Genomic DNA, 22684 nt, shown 5'->3' with positions numbered 1-22684 from the left:
TGAATAAAATACAATTTTCCACTGTTGTTTTAAATATCATAGAGAATATAGAGATAATATGTGACTAATTGTTCCTTCAGTTTTTTATAATCATGTTTTATTTTTATTTTTTCTCAGGTCAATCGATATAAATCAAATGCAAAAAAAAGTTCAGATAACACTATGTAACTGGAATTAGAAGAGGCTTTTCTTTTTGCTTTCATGATATTTAAGCCAGATTTATTACACTGCATTTTTGAGGTTAATCTTTTGTCACTTGATAATAGTGATCTTTAAATTTATATCAGATTAAATAAGTTTTATGTATTTTTATTGATGCAGGATTTGTGGTGCATCTACTGCAGGGTAAATTTACTTCTCACAATGATATAAAAACTTGTGAGAATATTTAAAACACCATAAATGACATTTTAAAAGCAGGAAATATTATGAGCAATATTTATAGTTGCAAAGAGAAATTATTAAATGCAGCAGTTGAGAAAATTAAAACGTTTCGCAGCCTCCACGATATTTTCCTGAATTGACAGTTTTTCAAATGTAAAAGTTGCTTTTTCTAACAAAAAAAAAAAAAAAACATTCAGACATTATAGTGATTTAATTTGAACAAAATTGACCAGACTTCATTTATTATTTGACATTAATGAAATAATTTGTGGAAAAGATACAACCGACTAAATGAAATTGCGCATATCAATTTCAGAAATAATCCCTAAGCAAAGTGTCATGGTCATTGGATAGATGTTTTGGCACATATTTTCATACACTAAAAACAATCATTTTCCTCAGTCAAAGGAAGAAAAACAAAACATCAGTAGAAGGCATTAGTCGCCTATAGTCCAAATATATATCAAGAATCACATATCACCCAAGTTTTGTCAAATAAGAGTTTCTAAGTGGAAGACTTTTGGCCTGATGGGTGGTGTTTGGCTAGACTGATTGACATTTTTTGTTTGGCTGGATTCCCAGCCTTTTTTCTTGCATCATCTTCTTCTGTTCTCCAGAGTTCCCGCTTTTTTCTCTCCAGCTCCTGCTCAGTTTTGCAGTATATTACCAGGTCTCTCTCCTGCTGTGCAATGTTCTCCTTTCTCTTCTCTAAAATCTTCTCCATTTTCTTCCTGATCTTCCTCTCTGAGGCCGGATAAAAAGACAACGTGTAGCAGCTCTTTCCATTGATGGCCACGAGGGTCTCGACTCTCTTCAAGAGTTCTGTGACGGGCTCATAGTTTGTCGTGTCCTTGTTATAGAAGAACAGGAACCCGCCGCTGCACTTATGGATGAAACTGCGGAGCTCCATGTCTGAGCACGCAATGACGGCATTTGGCGCCTTTCCCTCCAGACGATCTCCATGAGTGAACCCGATGATGGTGTACTTCCAGATACTCTCCCCAAACATGCTCTCGATGAGTTTATGCATGCTTCTGTCATCATCAGTTAAGTTCCCAACAGGCATAACCAGCAGAAACACATGTGGTCCTGGAGTATACAGAGAGACGGACTTTAGGATCTCTCGGGTCACTTCCCTCTCCGTACGGCCGATCCTGTTCAGTCCCGGCGTGTCGATTATGGCCACGGACCGGCCGTTGATGTTTCCAGATGCTCTTTCACAGAACTGTGTGACTCTGCTCAGCTGCATGTCTGATTTAAAAGCGTTGCACCTGAGGATGGTGTTTCCGGTGGAGCTTTTTCCAGACCCTCTCGCCCCCAGTAACATGATGCGCAATTCTTCTGCCACAATCATGAAATATCAAGGTTTTAATCACACACACAAAAAAGAGTTTAAGATCACTGTTTAACCCTCATAGTCTGTTCATGTTCATTTTAATAACTTGAAAAATGTAAGTATCAGGGTGCCACTAAATGAAGTTTCTGAATATTATTAAATCTGATTAAGACAAATGCTTAATATGCTTGATAAAATGCTTTAGTCATCCTTCATGACAAATGTTAAATTACATATTTAATAGAAAAAAAGATCATTTTTGTACTTTTTGAGGCATTTTTCCCAGCCTATATATACAAGAAATTACATGTAAATCTCTCATTATGTTATTACCACAAAATCTTGGATTCAATACTTTTGTCAGCTTGTTTTCTTTCAGTTAGCACAGGTTTTGTATGTTGTTTTTGGAAGTGATTAATTGTAGGCCTCATTGACCAGAGCTTATGCACAAGTTCTTGAGTGAACATGGCCAAAATTCCCCACAATTAAGTTTTTTTTTTGTTTTGTTTTTTCACTCAAAATCTGAGGTGCATCAAATCAATGAGGCCTGTGACCAATCATTACTAAAAATAAATGCAAAACCTGTGCTAATTAAAAAACACAAGTTGACAAAAACAAAAAAGGCTTTTCAAGCTATTTTTAAAAGGCTGGTAATTTTTGAACTGGAAGACCAAATTAGTTACAGGATTTTCAGCACAACAAAAGGTTTAAAAAAGTCTAAATTTGTATGCCATAAATGTGGATGCCATAAAATATCTCACCAGGTTCATTTGTTGATGCAGTTAAATCGGTTTCCTCTACGTTCGGCAAATTTTCATACAATATTTCATGAGTTGCATCTGTGAATAAAGTTACTGCTTGAGTCTAAATAAGACATTTTATATTGACAGTCTATTTGTAATCTTCAAGAAATGTTGTAATTAAAAAGACATTGATCTTCCTTATCTGATAGTCATTGACAGTTAATATGTTGTATTGAATAGTTATACTTTTTGAGATGTCATAAGATGTTGTAAACAGATTGATTTGTGTAATTCATTGACTCACAGCTGGCTGATGAATCCAATGCAGAATCATTCTCATCTTCCTCAGAGTCATCTATCTCTTCATCTGACTTCTTACTGTCCATCTTATCATGAAGAGTCATTATGTAAAAAGAAGAAAATTTCAAGCATCACACTGCAGAATTTAATTTTCCTAATTAATTTTCAGTATTTTTGTCTTGTTTTCCGGTAAAAATATTATTGCACTAATCTCATTTTAAGTATAAACCTAACATTTGTAAAATGCTTAAAACAAGCAAACATTCCCTGATCTGTTATTTGTGACCCTGGAGCACAAAACCAGTCTTAAGTCGCTGGGGTATATTTGTAGCAATAGCCAGCAATAAATTATCGATTTTTCTTTTATGCCAAAAATCATTTGGATATTAAGTAAAGATCATGTTCCATGAAGATATTTAGTAAATTTCCTACTGTAAATATATCAAAACTAAATTTTGATTAGTAATATGCATTGCTAAGAACTTCATTTGGACAACTTTAAAGGCGATTTTTTCAATATTTAGATTTTTTTGCACCCTCAGATTCCAGATTTTCAAATCGTTGTATCTCAGACAATATTGTCTGATTCTAACAAACCAGAATCCTAACAATTTCAGAAAATTGACCCTAATGACTGATTTTGTGGTCCAGGGTCACATTTATGAAAAGTTTAGTTTCATTCTGTTTATTCTGCATAATAAAAGTATAACATCAAGGAGAAAAGAAAATGACTCACCACAGTTGATGAAGTTTAGAGTTTTTAAACCTGTTCATTTATAGGCTAATACATAGATGTTGCGATCAGCACTGACACACTTGCATGTGAAGAGTGTCCTTGAAATATGCTGGTTTCTTCTGTGCAATGAAGAGTTTTTCTGTTTTCTGTTTGAAGGTAGGTGTAATGTATCCACACAGGTATCGACTTCAGGTAGAGGGCTGGTCTTGTTGAAAGATGCGGTCACTTCATTCGACAAGGGTTTCATTGAGGCACAGGACTAGTTCAACATGTTAGTCAAGTATATAGAGTTTTTTTGGCATGTCTTTTTCTGTTCCAATGAAGAATGCCCCTCCAGCCTTGAAAGTGGGTGTTAGTTTTCAAACTGAGTAATAGAGTAGTTTAGGCTGACAACATTTGAACACACACCTGGAAATAATGCTACATGTGAACCAGTCAAGACACTTATTAATTTCACTTTAGTCTGAGCAGTGGCTGCATTTCACAATATCTATTGTCTAAGATAACAGTTATTGTGACCATTGACTATGTATAACAAACAAATTTATGGTTTCCTTTTTTGTCTTACTATTTCTTTGAAAATCTTGCATTTATTTATTGTTAACATGATTATTAATTTATGTATTTTCGTTTTTGCTCTGGCTGATGGTACATCTTACTGTCTTCTGCTTTGGCACATAAACTGAACTTCATAACGCGTATACCAATAAAGTATACTGTTTTATGACGATTTGAAAGAGAAACCTGTTTAATCATATCTGAGGCAGTCATTTCCCCTATTAAATGTCCATTCAGCGTTAATAAACAGTACATTTTCGCTTACAGTTCCCTTTTATTCAAAGCTGTGGGAGCGGTTTACGTTTCTGATTGGCTATAGACCTCGAGGTCAAGTGCAACTTCTCTCCAATCATCGTCTAGGAAATTTATACAAGCATTTTCATTGGCTAAATCGGACCCGGAAGTGGACGTTCACAGGGAAATCTCTTCTCAGGAGCTCTATTACTCGGAAATAAGCTAATAATCTTTTTTTTTAGCTAAATAAAATAAAGAAAGTCACTTTGCAATTGCACCTTAGAGTTTCCGAGGATGGGGTCTAAGGATCTGAAACTCCTGGATGTGTTTTCATACGAGAGTCTCGTGCATGCAGTCGCTGGTGCGATGGTAAAAACACAGCTTTTCGTAACAACTAACCTTATAGGGTTTTCACATGATTTACACATTTACAGCTTTTGAATGACGGCACATTTATCTACTTTTCTGACACCCACCTGCTGTGTGACAAAATTAAAAACACCATGTTATATATGACAAAAAATTATATTATTATTATTAGGATATGCATTAGTATTTTATATAGTAATATGCAAGATAATATTTTTTTTTCATGTCATATTTTTAATTTAATATGAATATAGGAATGACTTTTATTATTAGAACAATAACATGTTATTATATGCTATAATATAATTAATATTATATTATTATAATATAATGTTGTGTTTTATGTTTATAGTATACTATCTATCTATCTATCTATCTATCTATCTATCTATGCCAAGGATAATCCCTTGAGTATATTAAAATCTGTTTATTTAAAGTGATTTCTTTGTTTGTTTGTAGGGCAGTGTAACAGCAATGACTGTTTTCTTTCCTCTTGACACAGCCCGGCTCAGGCTGCAAGGTAAAAAGAGAGTTTATTTTCCTGCTGACTTGACTTTTGTTAGTGTTTTAAAATACGTGACCACATTTCTTTCTGTTTCTGTGCAGTTGATGACAAGCGGAAAGCCAAATCTACCCCAGCCATTCTGTCAGAGATCATCAAGGAGGAGGGTCTGTAAGTTATTTCACATGCATCTCTTTGTTTTGTGTCATTATCTTTTTCATTTCAGGTTGCAAGCATAACCATGTTTTTTTTTTTTTTTTACTCACTTTCCAGGTTAGCTCCATATAGAGGCTGGTTTCCAGTGATCTGCAGCCTCTGTTGCTCAAACTTCGTCTACTTCTATTGCTTCCATAGTCTGAAGGCCACCTGGCTGCAAGGTCAGAGGTCAACACCAGGGCGAGACCTCATAATTGGCATTGCTGCAGGTTTGCTTATTTCAAAAACATGAAATGATCAAAAACACAATAGTTTCCGTCATACACTGTTGTTCAAAACTTTGGGATCAGTAAGATTTTTAATGGAGTCTCTTATGCTCATCAAGGCTGTATTTATTTGATCAAAAATACTGAAAAAACAGTAATATTGTGAAATATTATTGCAATTTCCAAAATCGGTTTCCTATTTTAATATACTTTAAAATATAATTAATTTCTGTTATGCAGCACTGAATTTTCAGCATCATTACTCCAGTCTTCAGTGTCGCGTGATCTTTCAGAAATCATTCTAATATGCAGATTTGTTATCAGTGTTGAAACTGTTGTGCTGCTTAATATTTTTTTTGGAACCTGTGACCTCTTTTCTAACAATATAAGTATTTACTATCACTTTTTGTCCATTTAATTCATCCTTACTGAGTAAAAGTATTAATTTCTTTTAAAAGAAAGAAAGAAAATAAACACTGTTCTTTTTAACTTTTTATTTTTTAAAGAAACCTGAAAAAAGTATCACAAGTCCCAGAAATATTAAGCAGCACAACTGTTTCCAGCATTGACTATAAATCAGTATATTAGAGTGATTTCTGAAGGATCATGTGACACTGAAGACTGGAGTAATGATGCTGAAAATACAGCTTTGCATCGTAGCAATAAATTATGTTTTAAGGTATATTAAAATAGAAAAAGCTATTTAAAATTTTAAATAGCAATAATATTTCACAAAATTACAGTTTTTTTATTGTTCCCATACACTTGTGGGAAAGCACAATTTAGCTTTTTATTACATAGTTTCTTTTTTCGTTTTGAGTTATCGAGTTATTAAGTTTCGAACATTAATATTGTGAATTGTTAAACGGTTTTTCTGCTTATTTATACAGAGACCTGTATGTGTGTTTTTTTTTTTGTGGAAATCATTATTGGGTACCATTGAAAAGTTTGGGTTAAGTAAGATAAAAAAAAAAAAATGAAAAAGAAATTATGCATTCAATAGAGTAATTATGAATTATGCATTCCATAGAATTTTTTTTTTTTAGAAGTGAATCCTTAAAAAAAAAATTCTTGCTTTCAACAAAAATATTAAGTAGCAAAAACCTTTTCAACATTTTTATTTGTCAGTTTATCATTTTTTAGTGCAATTTGTCATTTAATTGATTTACTTTTTTTTCTTTTTTATCTGTTGAACACAAAATAAGATATTTTGAAGAATGTTGGTCCCCATTGACTTCCATAGTATTTTTTTTCCATACTATGGAAGTCAATGGCTACCAGCACCTGTTCGGCTACCTACATTCTTCAAAATATCTTCATATGTGCTAAACTTTTCTGTCTACCTTTAGGTGTGGTGAATGTTCTTGTGACCACTCCGCTCTGGGTAGTCAATACCAGACTGAAACTGCAGGGGGCGAAATTCAGAAATGAAGACATACAGCCCACACACTACAACGGAATTATTGGTAATTTTAAAAGACATCATACCTGATCTTCATTTCATTGCCTTTAATTCAAATGTGTGTCCAGTGATGATACAGTATAAGGTGATCCGTCTGTCTTTAGATGCGTTTGTACAGATCATGCAGCATGAAGGAGTGGGCGCGTTATGGAACGGGACGTTTCCCTCCCTGCTGCTGGTACTCAATCCAGCTGTGCAGTTCATGATCTACGAGGGTCTGAAGAGGCAGCTCATGAAGGGCGTCCACAGAGAGGTCAGAGCAGGCTGTTGGTCCCAGAACAGTTTTTAGGGTTTATAATTTACTACAATTCATGGTAAGAAACTTTTACAATATTAAAGCTAATACAGTAATGTGAAAACTCTGAATTATCTCTTTGCATACTCAATTATGGAAACATATGAGTAAACAGATGAGTCTATTCACAAGATCTCTGTTGCCTGGGAAACAGTAACTACAGCATTTCTGATATTAAAAAGCATGCAGATGATGCTTCGCTCATTTAGATTAGAATTCATGTGCAAGCATCTGTCAAGTATGAGTAAACGACCCTACATGTGGCTGTAGACCTGCATTGTTACCATAGCAACATAGAAATATGGTTATATAACTCTTTGGTAACCATGGATGATATCACAGTCCATTGAAATTTAAATTAGAACATATCAGGGTTTGAGTGTGACTTTTAATGTGCGGTTTCCTGTGTGTGTTAACAGAATGAATTTTCAGTGTGTTCATTTATCTACATATTCAAGTTTCTTCACCCAAAAACCTACATTTTGTGATAACGGATGGAATGTAAGCGCACAAAAGAGCATGAAAATTTGACTAAATCTCCTATGACCATTTGCAGTGTTATCAGTGTTATCATAGAGGAAAGATAGACTCTTCATTGTTTAACTTGACTATTTTTCACTGTATTTCTGTCTGATTGTTTATAGCTCTCCTCAGCGGAGGTGTTTCTTATTGGAGCCATTGCCAAGGCCGTTGCAACCACCATAACCTACCCTCTACAGACAGTTCAGTCTGTTCTACGGGTAAGACCCAGAGTAATACATTTGGTTTATATTTGCCCAAGCAGCTCATATTATGCATATTGGATTATTGGTTCTCAACTGGTTGTGTTGCAGGACTTTGATTTTATATACTGTCTGGGGTCGGTAAGAAAGACATTATTTAAAAGTAACTTATACAGGGTTCCCACGGATCCTTGAAATCCTTGAAAGTTTGTGAATCTGATTTAAAATTTTCAAGGCCCTGGAAAGTTTTTGAAAATAAACAAACATGGAAACAGGTCCTTGAAAATTCCATATTATTCCCTCCGGTCCGCTAATGTATTATTTCGCCAACACTGTGCATACTAGCTTGCTTGATTTACGTTGCACATTTATGCGTTACGTTAAGTGTTTCCCACGTGAGGTGCTTTGTGTTGTCCGTTGCCATGACGTTCACACGAAACTACTAAGATGGTACCTCCACGTTTCACAGACACACCGTGAAACATTGCAAAAATAGGCTGAAACCGCTGAAACGTGATGACTGGAAAATGCAAGTTTCAAGATATTTGGCTCACCAAAGAAGATTACAAAGAATGTCTTGCCAGAGATCCAAAGGATGTAATGTTGAATTGCTTTGCTTGTTAAGATAATGTAAAGCCATGAGGCAAGAAAAACTTAAAAGCATATTCATATATCTTAAAACTTCTGGTTACATAAGCCTAAGCTCTTTTCAATAAAATCCATGCAAAAGTTAATATCAGATCATTTTAGAATACAGTGTAGTATGTACCAAATATTATTCAATTTTATGCAAAACAGAAATAAGACAAATATCAGATTTCTGTCATATGGCCAAAAATAAATGCAAAAGAAAAAAAATGCTTTTTTGCATAGTTGTGTTTGACACATGAAAACTGTAACAATGTATCTTACAAGGTGACGCGATGTAACCATTGCTCTCACTTGAAATGTGTCCCCACATTAAGTCCTTGAATTTGAGGATATTGGACCTGGAAAGTCCTTGAAAGGTCCTTGAATTTGAAGTTAACCAAGGTGTGGGAACCCTGCTTATAATCATTCAAATCTTTGGGGCCAGTAAGAAAAAAATAATAACACTCAGCAAAAATGCATTAAATCTACATTGTTACAATTCCTATTAATCAAACAATCTGTATCACAGATTCCAAAAAATAAAAATATATATTAAGCAGAGCAACTGTTTTCAACATCAGTAATAATCAGAAATGTTTCTTGAGCATCATATTAGGATCATGTGACACTGAAGACTGAAGTAATGATACTGAAAATTCAGTTTTGGATCACAGGAATAAACTAGACAAGTAAAGTTGGCTTGAGAAAGTCTGACCTATTAGAAGTAGTTTTAAAAGCTTGGTGTTCATTTGAAGAAGTCTGAAGTTTGAATAAACGATAGATAGATAGATAGATAGATAGATAGATAGATAGATAGATAGATCATAACAGTAATTGATTACACTTTAAACTGAACAGTAATAAAAACAATTGTCACAGATGTAAATCACAGATGAATTTGCACCTAAAACTATACAGATTGGACACGTGACCACTGATGTCAACAGCAATAGATAAGTAAGGAAAGAGTTTTTATTATTTGCATTTGCATCCATTAGTTCAGATCTGCTGTGATAGACGAAACCAGAGAACCACACTTTTTCTGAAGCTGTAATTTTGTTTGTGTTGGGGTAATATTGTCTGTTTTATCTGTCGTTCTCATTTGCGTTCAGTTTGGACAGCATGGGCAGCCCACAGATCAGTCTAAACTCCTGAACAGCCTGAGATCTGTCATGTATCTGCTGATCAATAGAGTCAGGTAGAATAACACACATTTCACCTGACCTCATTTAGCCTGTGTAGTGCAAATATATTTCACTCTGCGGTTCATTTTCAGTAGCTGTCACACAAGTTTTTGGTGACATCTGAACTCCTCCGCTCAAACTGAGATGTTTGTTGATTGATTTATTGCAGGAAGTGGGGCGTGCTGGGTTTGTTTAAAGGCCTGGAGGCGAAGCTGCTTCAGACGGTCCTCACTGCCGCACTGATGTTCATACTGTATGAGAAGATCGCCAACACCACCTTCAGGCTCATGGGGGTCAAACGCACAATGACGGCCCACTGACCTCTCACAGGATGCTAATTAGCTCGCTGATGTCAACTGAGTATACCTGTGTTATGGAAAATGGTCAATTGATATGTTTTTATTTTTAATTTTTTATAAATGATCAAAATAGACAGGAACAGTCAAAAATTTTGACACACTTGACTCAGTTTGTGTTCTCTTGATCTTTAAAACATTTTGATCTATAGGCTTTGGTAATTGAAATAAATAAAATGTAAATATAAATATAATATAAATAAGAAAATAAAATATAAATATTAGGGGGAAAATTAAAACGAAAATTAGAAATGTTGCTTTGGCAGCTAACTAAAGTAAATAATTAACTTGTAAGTACAAAAATGACCAAAACTGAAAAAAAAAGAAGAAAATAAAGCTACATAGAAACCTAAAAAAAAAATACACTAATATTGGAATGAAGACTGAAAATATAAAACAGTAGCTAATTTACAATATTAATAATGCTTTATTAGTATATACATTGTAGTAAAATAACACTTCATAGATTACAAGGTTTACAGTATAAACTAGATATCAAATGTGGCTATTTCAAGGAAGATAAAATATGGAACATTTTTGATTTGTGATCCCTTTTTTTTTTTTTTTTTTTTTTTTCATTATTTCATAGTTTAATGACTTTACTATTATTTGGAAATTCTTAAGAAAACAGTAAATGAAAGAGTAAGTGTGTCCAAACTTTTTGATTGTGCATTAATATAAATAATTTACAATAGTACTGAAATCAAACCCACTTAAATAATTAATGCAATATGTACTATTTAATGCAAAATTGCCTTAATAGGTCAGTACCTTGGTCAGTATTTCATGTAGTTTTTTTTAAAGAATATTTCATTTAAAATATGAACTGATTTTGTTAATGAATCCCAAAAAATCTGGACTTGTTTACATAGTGTCAAAAAGAAAATGATGAATGTGACGTGTCTGTTTTGTAAGATCATTGCTTTCAACATTGGAACCTGATCTTTGATCAGCCTTCCTGCAATTGATACAGTTTACCGAATGAAAACAACTTCCAGACTAGTTTTACTGGTTCTGTGTAGGTGATACTTGATTTTACTTGACAACACAAAGCCACTGAGAGTCTGAGACCGTAATGAACCTTTAACCTAAAAAGTTTACAGTCTGGACATAAAAATAACTTTTTTTGTTCAATCTTTCTTGATAAGGGGATGTAGAATAACCAGTTAGTGATTCAATTTCACAAGAGTCAACACGTCTGAATTGTGAATGTTGCACACAGAAGGTTTAAGACACCGAGGCTCAAGTGCATGCTTTATGTACAGACTCATGGGAATCCATTCTGAAATTTAGGTAGTAAAATAATCTCTTTCAGCACTGATGTTCACACTGTACTAGAGTGCATACAGCTACAGTTATGTATGAATGTAAAATGTGGATGTTTATTATTGAATGTCAATGATTCTATTAACATTAATTACAATATTTATTAATAATCACACACCAAGGGTCAGTCGGATGATTCAAAATATAAATAATTTAGATTATTCATTAATGACTACTTACCATAGATTTTATAATTGGTGTCACATAAAAGTTGTATAATATGTTTCTACAATAAAATAATTTATCAATGATAATGTGGTATAACATTGATTGTCGTGCTTTTTTATATTTTATTTTATTTATTTTTTTTAATCTTTGCTTTCAATAGAAGCAACCTACATTTTAATAGGGTCAGAAAATCAGACAATGGCATGAATTGGCCTCCAGGTGGCAGTAAGATCCTCTTTTTGTGCTGTACTTCAACTCAAAACTCTGTCAAAAGGAAACGTAACTTTCCATGTCCCCATGATTTAGTGATATATTAAAGATTTTTATTTTTTTTAATGAAAAGAAATCCAAGTAATTTAGTTATAAAAATGTTTTTACGTATTACACACATTATTGTTGTTGTTGTTAGGCAATAAATAGTCTTCCTTCAGCGGTTGCTTGAGTGTTCAGAAAGCCGAAACCTCCATTGTGAGAGAAAAAAAAAACCCTAAATAAAATGTTTTTGTGTTATTAGAGATAGTTGTACACTTTAAAGAATAATATTTAAATATGAATTAAATTTAAAGCATTCAAATGAATACAATTTGTTTACTGTATCAAAAATAATGTACATGCTAATTATCATGGTGCAGATTTTTCTATTCCTGTGGTAGAATCTCAACGCTGAGCAGTTCCGCCCCAAGCGATGAGCATTCTAATTGGTCCACTTGTTCCACTGAGAACACCGAGCAGCGAAGTGATTGGCTTAGTGGGTTCGCGGAAGTCATCTGAAAGAGCCTATTGGCTATCCGCAATGCCGTTCTTCAGAGTACTCGGATGTACACTATTGGATGAGTCCTAAAAACAGGCGGGGTTCCGGTTGAAGTTTTCTGGATATCGGAAACGATTAGTGGAGTGCAGACCAGTGGAATACCATTAGATGGATCAAGCACTGTAAAGTAAGACAACTGTTAAACTTATTATCTTTAAGACCTGGTTTGACACGCAGCCACTGTGCATGTCGTTTGTTTCAACGCGTTCAGGGTGTTTTAATATTGCATTATAAGCTTGCTGGAAGTTGTACTGTGTAGTTGGGAGCAGCAAGCACATGGCCTGAGTTTGCTTGTCAGCTTACTTGCTAGGTGAAACAGCATGTTTTGGGGCTGTCAAACGTTTGACTGAAGGTTATGAGGGATACAGGTCACCTTGGCCACAGTGGGCACGGGAGGGTGCTTGTGGTCCTGATGCTGTTAAGGTGGGACTGTTATGTAACATGCATCATGACATGGTGTTTTTATTCTTTTATGGCATGCATCTGTCATTAGGTGGGTTGGCATGTTATGACAGCTCTTAACATATGTTGTCTACAGCCTTTTAAGTGTGTTATTTTGCCTTTGGGTTAAAAGCAGTATGGCACGGGCATGGTAATATAATGTTTTCTGCACTTTTACATTAAGGTATTGTCCTACCATGTAAATACCACAGTGTATGAATACTGTAGTTCCAAGGTGTTAGTGTACCATGGTATTACCATCAGACTCTTTAATTATTTTTTTTCTGTTTGAGGCTGATGGTCATAAAGATGCATTTGAACTACATAACTGCATTATAGCTTTATAAACAAGAGTGTAATGTCCTGTTTTGCATTAATGTTAGTACTTTAAGACAAATGCTTTTTAAGCTTGTTTGGGTTCAAGTTTCTGTTGTAAGTGTCTTGAGATGTATTGCATGATGCACAAGACTTATTGATCGCTCTTTCTGTCATATAAGCATTTTAACTGCAGGATGGAAACATGAATACACCATATTCCACATATACACAGTAATAACGCGGTTTATGATCAACTAGCATGACTTCTGTGTGTACAAACTAGGTCAGCTTATGATTCATAGTGACAAAATAAAGTGGGACAAAAGGAACTTCTGCTTCATCTCACACAGGAGACTTTGAGAGAAACCAGCTTAAATTTATGAAACCTGTCTTTTTTATGTCTGTGTCCTTTTAGTCATTCTCACTTTCATGCTTTTTGTCTTGCAGCTCAGGTTTCAAAGGAATGTGCTGGGTTCAAAACAAGTTCAGTTGTATCAACAGCAGAAATGTGCAACTTGTACTTTTGATAAAGCACTTAATTCTTCCACATAAAAATGTGTGTGTTTGGGTTGTCTAGCTAAATGGTCAGTATAGCAGTGGAACTGCTGTTCTAGGTGGATAAACTTATGGTTATAGTTTATCGACATAATTCTAGTCTGTGGATTTCTGGCTATGTGAACAGTCCTGTTCTGGTATCTTTGTGCAGCTGAAGCATGAAGCAGGGTACTGAAGCATGAGTCAAAATAATTTTCTGTGGCATGAGCTTTTATTGAGACCATAACATTCCTCTGTGCAACAAAAACGTATGTGTTTTAAAAAGTAAAAATATAGGGCTCAGCAAGGGCCAGTGTGAGAGAGTTCCAGGCCTGTTGATACCAGTGTTGTTTTTAACTAAAACCAAAAAAAAAAAAAAAAATTCTATAGGTAATTAAAATGAAGCTGACATAAAATATAACTTGAACTTTAAGTTAGAAATGTTGCTTTGGCAGCTAACAGAAATAAAGAAGCTTAAGTTGAAATAATATATGTGTTTGTACTGTCTATATTTATTATGTTTAGCCTATATAAATACACACACATGCATGTATATTTCAGTAAAAACTGTTATTTATATATTCATATCATTTATATATAATATAAATGATATGAATATAAATATATGCATGTAAATACCTCTAAATATTTTCAAAATATGCACTGTGTCTGTGTGTCTGTGTGTCTGTGTGTGTCTGTGTGTCTGTGTGTCTGTGTGTCTGTGTGTGTGTCTGTGTGTGTCTGTGTCTGTGTCTGTGTCTGTGTCTGTGTGTGTGTGTGTGTGTGTGTGTGTTTATATATACATAATAAATATACACAGGACACACAAATATATTATGTGAACAAAACCTTTTTTTTTGGATGTGATTAATTGCGATTAATCATTTGGCAGCACTATTAAATCTATATAGAAATTTATAATAAAATCAAAACCTAATAAAGTTACAAAATGCTTTAATAGTATGCTAAAATAATGTGGTTGATACTGAACATTTTAGATTCATTGATCTTGTACATGCATCTTTATTCCTTGCAAACTTGAACATTTGGCTTTTTGTGAAGTGCTTCACATTATATTGGTGACAAATCAGAATTTGCAACAGCAATGCTATCTTGCTGACTAATGTAGATAAGCTTTTGTGGAAACCACAAAAATGACTTATCTTAGACAATCTTGGTGAAAACTATGAAGCAGTCGGTATTGTTTTTCATTTTGCAAGTATGTGTCATTTTCCACCAAAGGTTTAGGAAATTATGAAGTTATATTATATAATTTTCAACGTCTAGTTAAAAAAAAGAAAAGTAAATTGTAAAGAAAACCTAGCATGAAATATATTTATATAATACATATTATATATATACATAACGTAAATATTTATAAAAAATACTTTTTTGCAAAATACAAATTGAACATTCTTTTTAATGCTCCTCATATAAATGCTGTTTTTTTATTAGCTAATTTTTTGCTTTTTCTTTTCCTATTTTTCTTTCTTTTAGGTAATGGTGCCTCACAGCTGACATGGAATTAATTACGCTGGACTTTTTTGAGCAGGATATAAATCAGGTAACCGAATCACAGGCACCTGCACGTAAACACCTCTGGGTATTTCCCCCTCACGTCTGCTCGTGTTTATTTTGCTGCTGCTTATGCAATTCCCCAAACCCTGATGTTCTGCACTTCTCAGAAGCTCTGTTTTAACATCTCTCAACGTAATCTAATTGTAAGACGTTCACTTCATGCTATGTTACAATACAAACAAAGTCGCTTGTGTGTGAAGTACTCTCCACTATGGTTGCAGACTTGTTAGCCGTAGCCTATAGTAGTCAAAGGCAATACGAAACACCATTCACAACCCATTTTGCTTCTGTAATCTGATGTATCTCAGAGAGAAGAACAGTATTAGCCTGCTTGACTGTGCGGTTGAAAGTCAGTTGGCAATGTGTACCACTTGGGTGAGTACCAAGCAGCTGGCCTGGCTGCACCTGGCATAGATTAGCCAGCTGCCACTTTGCAGATGCACCAGGCACACGGCATGATATTCTGACCCAGTGACCTCATCTTTTGGGTGAAGAGTGTAGTCTTAAACTGTTGCCTTGTCTGTGCCTCACTTGTTTAGCTTGGTAAACAGAAAAACCATCTAACTGCCTCCCGTTGAAGCTGATAGTGCCACCAGAGAGCATTCATCCCAGAGGGAATGATGTTTTGCATTCTGACCCAGATAAAAGCAAACGAACTGACCACGAAAGCTAAAATAAGAAACCTGCCCACAATTTTACAATTCAAAGACCTGAAGGAAAACACATTTTGAAAGTTGAGTCAAAATGCAACACATGTTGAGCCATGGTGTTAATGCTGGGTGCTTGGGTTTTAAGTCATATCCTGATCCCATTCCTCACCCTAAAACGTAGCCAAAACACCAAAATGTGTGGCTTTAATTGGACTTAAAAGATCAGTTGGCTGGGAGGTAATAAAACAGTGCACTGGAAAGACTGTAATGTCTGCAGTGATGTACGATTATGATGTCAGTAAGTGCAATATGTTCCCAGCACTGGACCATCAGTTTCCCATAATGATCAATAAATTATATACATTTCCTCTAAGTGTATAGCAAAGTCTGTGTCGTCATCTGTGATTAGCGTGAGTGAGTGTAGTGTTCAACTGTACAGTCAAGATGTCAGAGAGAAAAAATGCTTTTCTTATTTTTTTGTCTTGTTTCCAGCCAAAATATCTAGAAATTCTTAAATCAAGAAGGGAAATTTTAAATTATTGTCTTGTTTTCAGAAAAAACAAGTCAAAATTTTAAGTGAGTTTTAGCTTAGAACAAGCAAAATAATCTGCCAATGGGGTAAGAAAAATAATCTTATTTCAAACAGAAAACAATATAATTTTTCTTACCCCATTGGCAGATTTTGCTTGTTCTAAGCCAAAACTCACTTAAAATTTTGACTTGTTTTTTCTGAAAACAAGACAATAATTTAAAATTTCCCTTCTTGATTTAAGAATTTCTAGATATTTTGGCTGGAAACAAGACAAAAAATCTAAGTAAGAAAAGCATTTTTTTGCAGTGTATATGTAAGGGATAATCAACGGCTAATATTGTTTCCACTTCGCGGAGGCAACCACCCTCTGCTGCGTGTCGGGCGGTTCTTCGCCTCCATGTCGTGCATTCAAATCGTTTAATGCACAGCTAGCCGTTGATTATCCTGTTTATGCCATGGTCATTTCCCAGCATTCACATATTAAAGATGTTAACAATATTTGTGCTGCAATATTTGACCGGAACGATCTGTCCCCATCAGTACATGTGAGAATCTTGCGGTCCCTTTTCCCAACACTTCCCTCTGTTCATCATCGCTCTCAGCACATTTTACTCGCCACAAAATACTCCCACTCGTATTTTTAGTATTACTACGCAGAAATGTTCCGTGAACCAAACAAAAGGGAAGAAAACAGAAGAAGTAAACAGAATGCGCCTGTCAATCACATTTTCCCAGTTGTGACATCATTCATCACCATGGCAATAGATTCCAGCAGCACTGTTTTGCTCAGATGGCCTGATGAGAACGAAGTGTGTGTGTGTGACTCACTCTGCACATGACTAAGCTGTTATCTGCTCTGTATTCAAACCCTGTAGAGAGTAATGCATTTCTGAAAAAACCTGACAATCTTTCTATCAAAACCAATTGTCTTGTTCTGCAACAAAGTGTTTGTTTTATCACAACTTTCTGTTTGCTTGTTTTCAAGAGCTCAGTGAAAAGCCCCACTGAGTCAATGGTATTCACTAATAGAACTCACTCACTAATATAGTCTTCTTTTTTAAATTCCTAATTAGACTCAAATTAAGAAAAATCTTCATTAAATATTGCTTAAATATTAATTGGGCTTTACCAAGTAAATGAGCTGAACTACTTTATATGTCTCCTGTGCTTGAGTTTGCAGCTTTGTTGACGTTTGCATCTTCCCAGTAAATAGCTGAATTAACCATGCAATTTCCCTGTTATTCAAAGCAAGGTAATAGGATCTAACTATTTTTTTTTTTTTGAACGGGGATTTTTGTAACTTGAGATCAGTTCTGATGGAAGCAGACTCCATTTTACTGAGAAAGTTGAGAGGTTTTTATTGAATTTACATTATAGTATAAAAGTTGTTAAATATTTTTTTATGCTTCCTGGATGTTACAAACACACACTCATACATTGTGAACATGTAGAATTATCCTTATATTAAAGTAATCTATATTTTTTAATTCAAACACTCTAGATGTGTTTTTTTTTTTTTTAACGTTCAAATGTTGTAGTTTTTCAGTCATTCTATCATTCTCGTTTACCTTAATATTCAAACATTAGTTGTAGCACATATTCAAAAACTCTCTTGTTTGAACATTTAAATGTTTTGGTTGTTGCAAACATTCTGAAATTCTCTCTTTTTCCCCTTTACATTTAAACATATTACAATTATCTTTTTTGAACATTCTAACATTCTAGATGTTGCAGACATTCTAAAATGATCTTTTTTAAAACATTGAAGTGTTCCAGATATTGCAGAAATTCTGAAATGGCAGTTGATTGTTGGAAACGGTGAACCTCATTAGCAGATGTGGCCGTGACTGAATTTGTGACTCAGTGTTGGGATGATGTTGTGTCGGATACCTTCACAATCTGTCACTGCAGAGATACTACTTGTGTTTCTCTTTCTGTATGTGAAGTGTTATAACATGTTACCATGGTGATGGTGTTTGTCATCTGCTTAAAATGCTTGCAGCAGAGTTTGTGTTACCGCAGTTTTTTTTCTGTTGCAGTGAGATCATATAACTACACCACACACACACACACACACACACACACACATTTTCTCTCCGAGTAGAATGCCCCTTTTCTTTGTTATGTAACTAAAGGTCATATTCACAATATTGTACATTTTCCTGGAAAATATCCTTGTACATGAAAAAATGTTGTCAGAAATTACACTTTGTTCCCTTTAAAGTTACACAAGCCTACTAAATACTAACTTAAAGTAGGTAACAATGAATGACTATTGTAATTACTTTTAATACTGTTATTTCTTTTTATTTTAGGGCTGTTTTTGACTATGGCGACTATGGGGGAGGAGTCAAGTCCCAGTGTCATCGCCCCTACTGATACCACAGGCTCCACCTCCAGTCCACAGAGTGATGCCGTAACCAATGAGCTGCAAGAACTGTCTCTTCAGCCCGCCCCCAACTTGCTTCCTATTCATGAGAGGAAGAATGGTGAGCTTATTGTTATGCAAAAACAGTTGCATGTAATTAATAAATCTGAAGATCACAGAATATTCAATAACTCTGACTGCAGCATTAAGTGCAAATCTACAGAGCCTTTGTACAAATCAGCATGGTACACATTATGTTATCATTACTAACTTATTTAATATTAAGTACACATGCACAAAGTGTAAAACAAGAAGGGCATAACCTTACGGAAAAAGAAAACACGCAAATATCGCAGTTATGCTCGTCAATAGCGCGGTATTGCGGTTATCGCGATACCCCTAACTGACTCTAGAGAATTTTCTGATGCGTAAATAGTATTAAAAACATTTAGGAATAAAGTTTTTACAGTAATCTAGAGCTAATTGTTACTAGGTACAGAGTTCTGGTAAATGTACAGTTTAGAGTTGCTTATTGCTTCTATAAATTTACAGTTTTTAAAAATTTCTTGTTCAAAATTAGGTAAACATACTGTACGCTGTTTATTTTTATCAAGCAACTTGCATATATACTGTAGAGTTGTGATCTAAAATGAACTTTTTGCCACACCACCCAATTACAGGTGAATTGAGAAAACTTATTTGTCATAAATACATCTCGTACTCAAATTATTTCTCAGTCATGCTGAAATTATTTAGGCCTAGCTGTTTTTCCTTATGTATTTCTGGCAATCAGTGCAGGTCATTGTGTCACTCGCTGCATAATACAGTTTATGAGATGAGTCAGTCTCCATCGCTCTGTGAAACGCTGCCTGTCAGAACAACGTCAGGACTGATTTTGTTGCTCATAGTTTTGTCTGGGTGGCTTAATGAGAAGAATTTTTCACATGCAGTATATGTCAGTGTCACCACATGGAGTTATGGAGGAAATAAAACTTAAGACAATCCTAGATGAGCTTCTGATGGTCAGTTTTCCACCAAAAATGTAAAAGAAATGAGGTACGATTCATTTTAGATAATGCATTTTGTTTTCATTTAGTACATATCGGATGCTGATCTTGGACCCTCTGTGTGCAAGCATAGAATTAAAAAAAAAAAAAAAAATTGCTGAAATAAATTATGGTAACACTTTACAATACGGTTCCATTTGTTAACATTAGTTAACTACTTTAATTAACTTGATCTAACAATGAAAAATACCTGTAAAGCATTTATTAATCTCAGTTCAAGCTAATTTCAGCATTTGATAATATATTATTAGAATCAAAGGTTACATAATATTATTTATTTTAGAGGACCTGCGCTAACATGAACTAAAAATAAAGTTGTAGTTTTAAGTAACATTAACAAAGATAAATAAATGCTGTAACAAATGTGTAGCTTGTTTTATTGTTAGCTATTGCATTAAAGGTAGAGTTCACCCAAAAATAAAACATTTGTCATCGTTTGTTGAACACAAAATAAGGTATTTTATATTTATTTTAATATTGGTAACCAAACAGTTGCCTTTAGTCATTAACTTCCATTTTTCCCCATATTATGGAAATCAGTGGCTATCAGCAACTGTTTGTTTACTAGCATTCTTCAAAATATCTTCTTTTGTGTTCAACAGAAGAATGACTCTTAAACAGCTAAAGGGTGAGCAAGTGATGACAGAATTTTCATTTCTGGGTGAGGTATCCATCTAAGTAATGGATTGTATTGTAAAGTGTTACCAAAATCAGAACAAATAAATTTACTTTCACTAAAATGCACAATTAGGCATAGACATAATGTTATGATTTAGGCTTAGTGTTCTGATCTGCAAACGTGCACATGCTCGCACATGGCTAAGCTGATTAACTGTGTTTAGCATATGGTGACCAGCCCCTGGCTAATAATGGTTTCTAGTGTTATTTTGCATTCCTAATCTTTGTAAACACCCACACTCACATCCCACAAGCTCTAAATATGAAAGACTGAAATGCAGATTACAAATCGAGTTGTAGGAGCCATGTTATCTGTGAGGTGTCACTACTGCCACCCAGTGGATCTTTTCAGCACTTTTTTTTTTTTTTAATCCTGGAAAAGTATTGGGCAGCCTGAAATCAGTTACAGTATATACACAGTCTGGCAAGTGAGTAGCCATTTAGCAGATGCTTCTAACCAGCCGCGAGCGACCTGATTTTAAGTGCCTCATTGAGGCTAATGGATCGGCCCTAGTGAGAAGGGTCTGGCTGCAGATGTGCACTCTACTCTGTCTGCAATGTCACTTGCACATTCTGTACAGGAACTGGAAATGAGTTGCATAATGTTGTATAAGAGTCTGGTGCTTATTGCTTCATTATATGTGCGATTTGTAAGACTTTTTTTTAAAAATGATTTTGAAATGAATCTAATTGTTTCAGCGACGTGTGTTTACAGAAGACATACTGCCGGTTTCACAGACATGGCTTAAGGCTAGTCCCAGACTAAAATGCATGTTTAAGCTGTCTCAACTGAAAATATCTTGCTCTGACATATCTTAAAATATGTCAATGTCATTGTTCTGTGTCAAGATGCACACCTTAATGTTTTCTTCTAAGGCATTTTTGTAAAAGTTGCTTAAATATCTTAATTTAACTAAGGCCTAGTCCTGGCTTAAGCTAAACACCATTTGTGAAACTGGGCCATAGTGTATGTTCTGTCTTTATGCTGTACAGTCAAGACAAAAATAATATTTGGATGCTTTTATATAGTTGTTATACAATGCCATTAATTTTCTAAGTGTAAATTTCAGTTGGTGTCTGAATAATTTTTGGGGGCGACTGCATGTTTGTTTGGCAACATTGCAGGGTTGTCATTGTGGTGATTGTTATGGACCTCAGATGCATGAGAGACTGTTTATTTACTGTTTAACTCTCTCTCTCTCTCTCTCTCTCTCTATATATATATATATATATATATATATATATATATATATATATATTAGTGGTGGGCCGTTATCGGCGTTAACGTGCTGCGTTAACGTGAGACTCTTATCGGGCGATAAAAAAAATATCGCCGTTAATCTATTCTCAAAGTTGGGTTGGGAGCTGGGTCAATACTACGCAAGCTATGACTTTCACCTCGATATTTTAGCGGATGTATACCTAGCCGATTGCACTGTAGGGGCGAGAACGAGTCTTGAACCTGTGTGTATGCGTGCTAACATGGATGCAGCTATGAAGCCGCCGGGTTTGCTTCAGGAAAATTTATTTTAAGAAGCTTCCCAATGGAAATCGGCAAGTCATTTCTGTCTCTACGTTACATGGTGGCGCTCTCTGTATCAGCGCACAGCGGAGTTCCGCCCGGTTCGCACACGCACACACACACACACACACACACAAGCGTGGCGCACACAAGTGAGCACACTCCCACCCTATTTGTAAATATTAAGCCGCAAAACGCCTATTTAAATATGACTTCTGTGTGTGTCTGTGTTAATGAATGGCGCAGACGCACGGGTTTGTTCACTACTCATACAGAAGACCGCGTGACACTTGCGGCGATATTAACGTCTGTCGTCTCACTAAGGACATAAATACTTCATGAGCATTCGAGCGTTTCATTTGAGAAAAAACTATCCTCACGGCAACCCGTCAAAATAAAAGTTCGGTTTCACTTGAAGACATTGGGCAGAACGTAATAGGCTACTACTACTAAAACTA

General features: G+C 34.9%; 3 protein-coding genes across 5 annotated transcripts in view; 2 read left to right on the top strand and 1 right to left on the bottom strand.

Moving 5' to 3' along the window:
• Positions 1 to 675: 675 nt before the first annotated feature.
• Positions 676 to 4054, bottom strand: LOC131537520 (GTPase IMAP family member 7). The gene is made up of 4 exons (XM_058771040.1): positions 3500 to 4054; positions 2768 to 2849; positions 2482 to 2559; positions 676 to 1725 (listed from the first exon to the last, which is right to left on the bottom strand). The coding sequence occupies exons 2-4, from the start codon at positions 2847 to 2849 to the stop codon at positions 890 to 892; spliced, it is 996 nt and encodes a 331-aa protein (XP_058627023.1). The 5' UTR covers positions 3500 to 4054; the 3' UTR covers positions 676 to 889.
• Positions 4055 to 4426: 372 nt separating this feature from the next.
• Positions 4427 to 11817, top strand: slc25a17 (solute carrier family 25 member 17). The gene is made up of 9 exons (XM_058771041.1): positions 4427 to 4660; positions 5120 to 5180; positions 5267 to 5333; positions 5436 to 5587; positions 6934 to 7050; positions 7151 to 7299; positions 7986 to 8081; positions 9806 to 9891; positions 10047 to 11817. Exons 1-9 carry the CDS (start codon positions 4586 to 4588, stop codon positions 10195 to 10197), a joined length of 954 nt encoding a protein of 317 aa, XP_058627024.1. The 5' UTR covers positions 4427 to 4585; the 3' UTR covers positions 10198 to 11817.
• A 768-nt stretch (positions 11818 to 12585) lies between these two features.
• Positions 12586 to 22684, top strand: part of mrtfaa (myocardin related transcription factor Aa) — a 50348-nt gene continuing 40249 nt past the window's right edge. For all 3 annotated transcript variants that reach the window (XM_058771022.1, XM_058771024.1, XM_058771021.1), the window contains exons 1-3: positions 12586 to 12665; positions 15329 to 15395; positions 18907 to 19080. In XM_058771022.1, coding sequence (XP_058627005.1) covers positions 18921 to 19080 — 160 coding nt within the window. In that variant the 5' untranslated portion in view covers positions 12586 to 12665; positions 15329 to 15395; positions 18907 to 18920. The remainder of the gene's footprint in view (positions 12666 to 15328; positions 15396 to 18906; positions 19081 to 22684) is intronic.

This window comes from Onychostoma macrolepis, chromosome 03 (assembly GCF_012432095.1).
Source record: "Onychostoma macrolepis isolate SWU-2019 chromosome 03, ASM1243209v1, whole genome shotgun sequence".
In the NCBI taxonomy this organism is placed as follows: Eukaryota; Metazoa; Chordata; class Actinopteri; order Cypriniformes; family Cyprinidae; genus Onychostoma; species Onychostoma macrolepis.
Note: the sequence above shows the minus strand (reverse complement) of the source record. Positions and strands in the feature narration are given on the sequence as shown.

What these genes read in the sequence shown, in the direction of transcription:
- LOC131537520 (XM_058771040.1), bottom strand. Translation starts at nt 2,849, where the DNA reads ATGGACAGTAAGAAGTCAGATGAAGAGATAGATGACTCTGAGGAAGAT. An exon ending in ATTGGATTCATCAGCCAGCT is followed by an intron (nt 2,560 to 2,767) that starts GTGAGTCAATGA and finishes CTTTATTCACAG; the next exon opens with ATGCAACTCATGAAATATTG. An exon ending in TGCATCAACAAATGAACCTG is followed by an intron (nt 1,726 to 2,481) that starts GTGAGATATTTT and finishes TGATTGTGGCAG; the next exon opens with AAGAATTGCGCATCATGTTA.
- slc25a17 (XM_058771041.1), top strand. Translation starts at nt 4,586, where the DNA reads ATGGGGTCTAAGGATCTGAAACTCCTGGATGTGTTTTCATACGAGAGT. An exon ending in ATCATCAAGGAGGAGGGTCT is followed by an intron (nt 5,334 to 5,435) that starts GTAAGTTATTTC and finishes CTCACTTTCCAG; the next exon opens with GTTAGCTCCATATAGAGGCT. An exon ending in CATAATTGGCATTGCTGCAG is followed by an intron (nt 5,588 to 6,933) that starts GTTTGCTTATTT and finishes GTCTACCTTTAG; the next exon opens with GTGTGGTGAATGTTCTTGTG.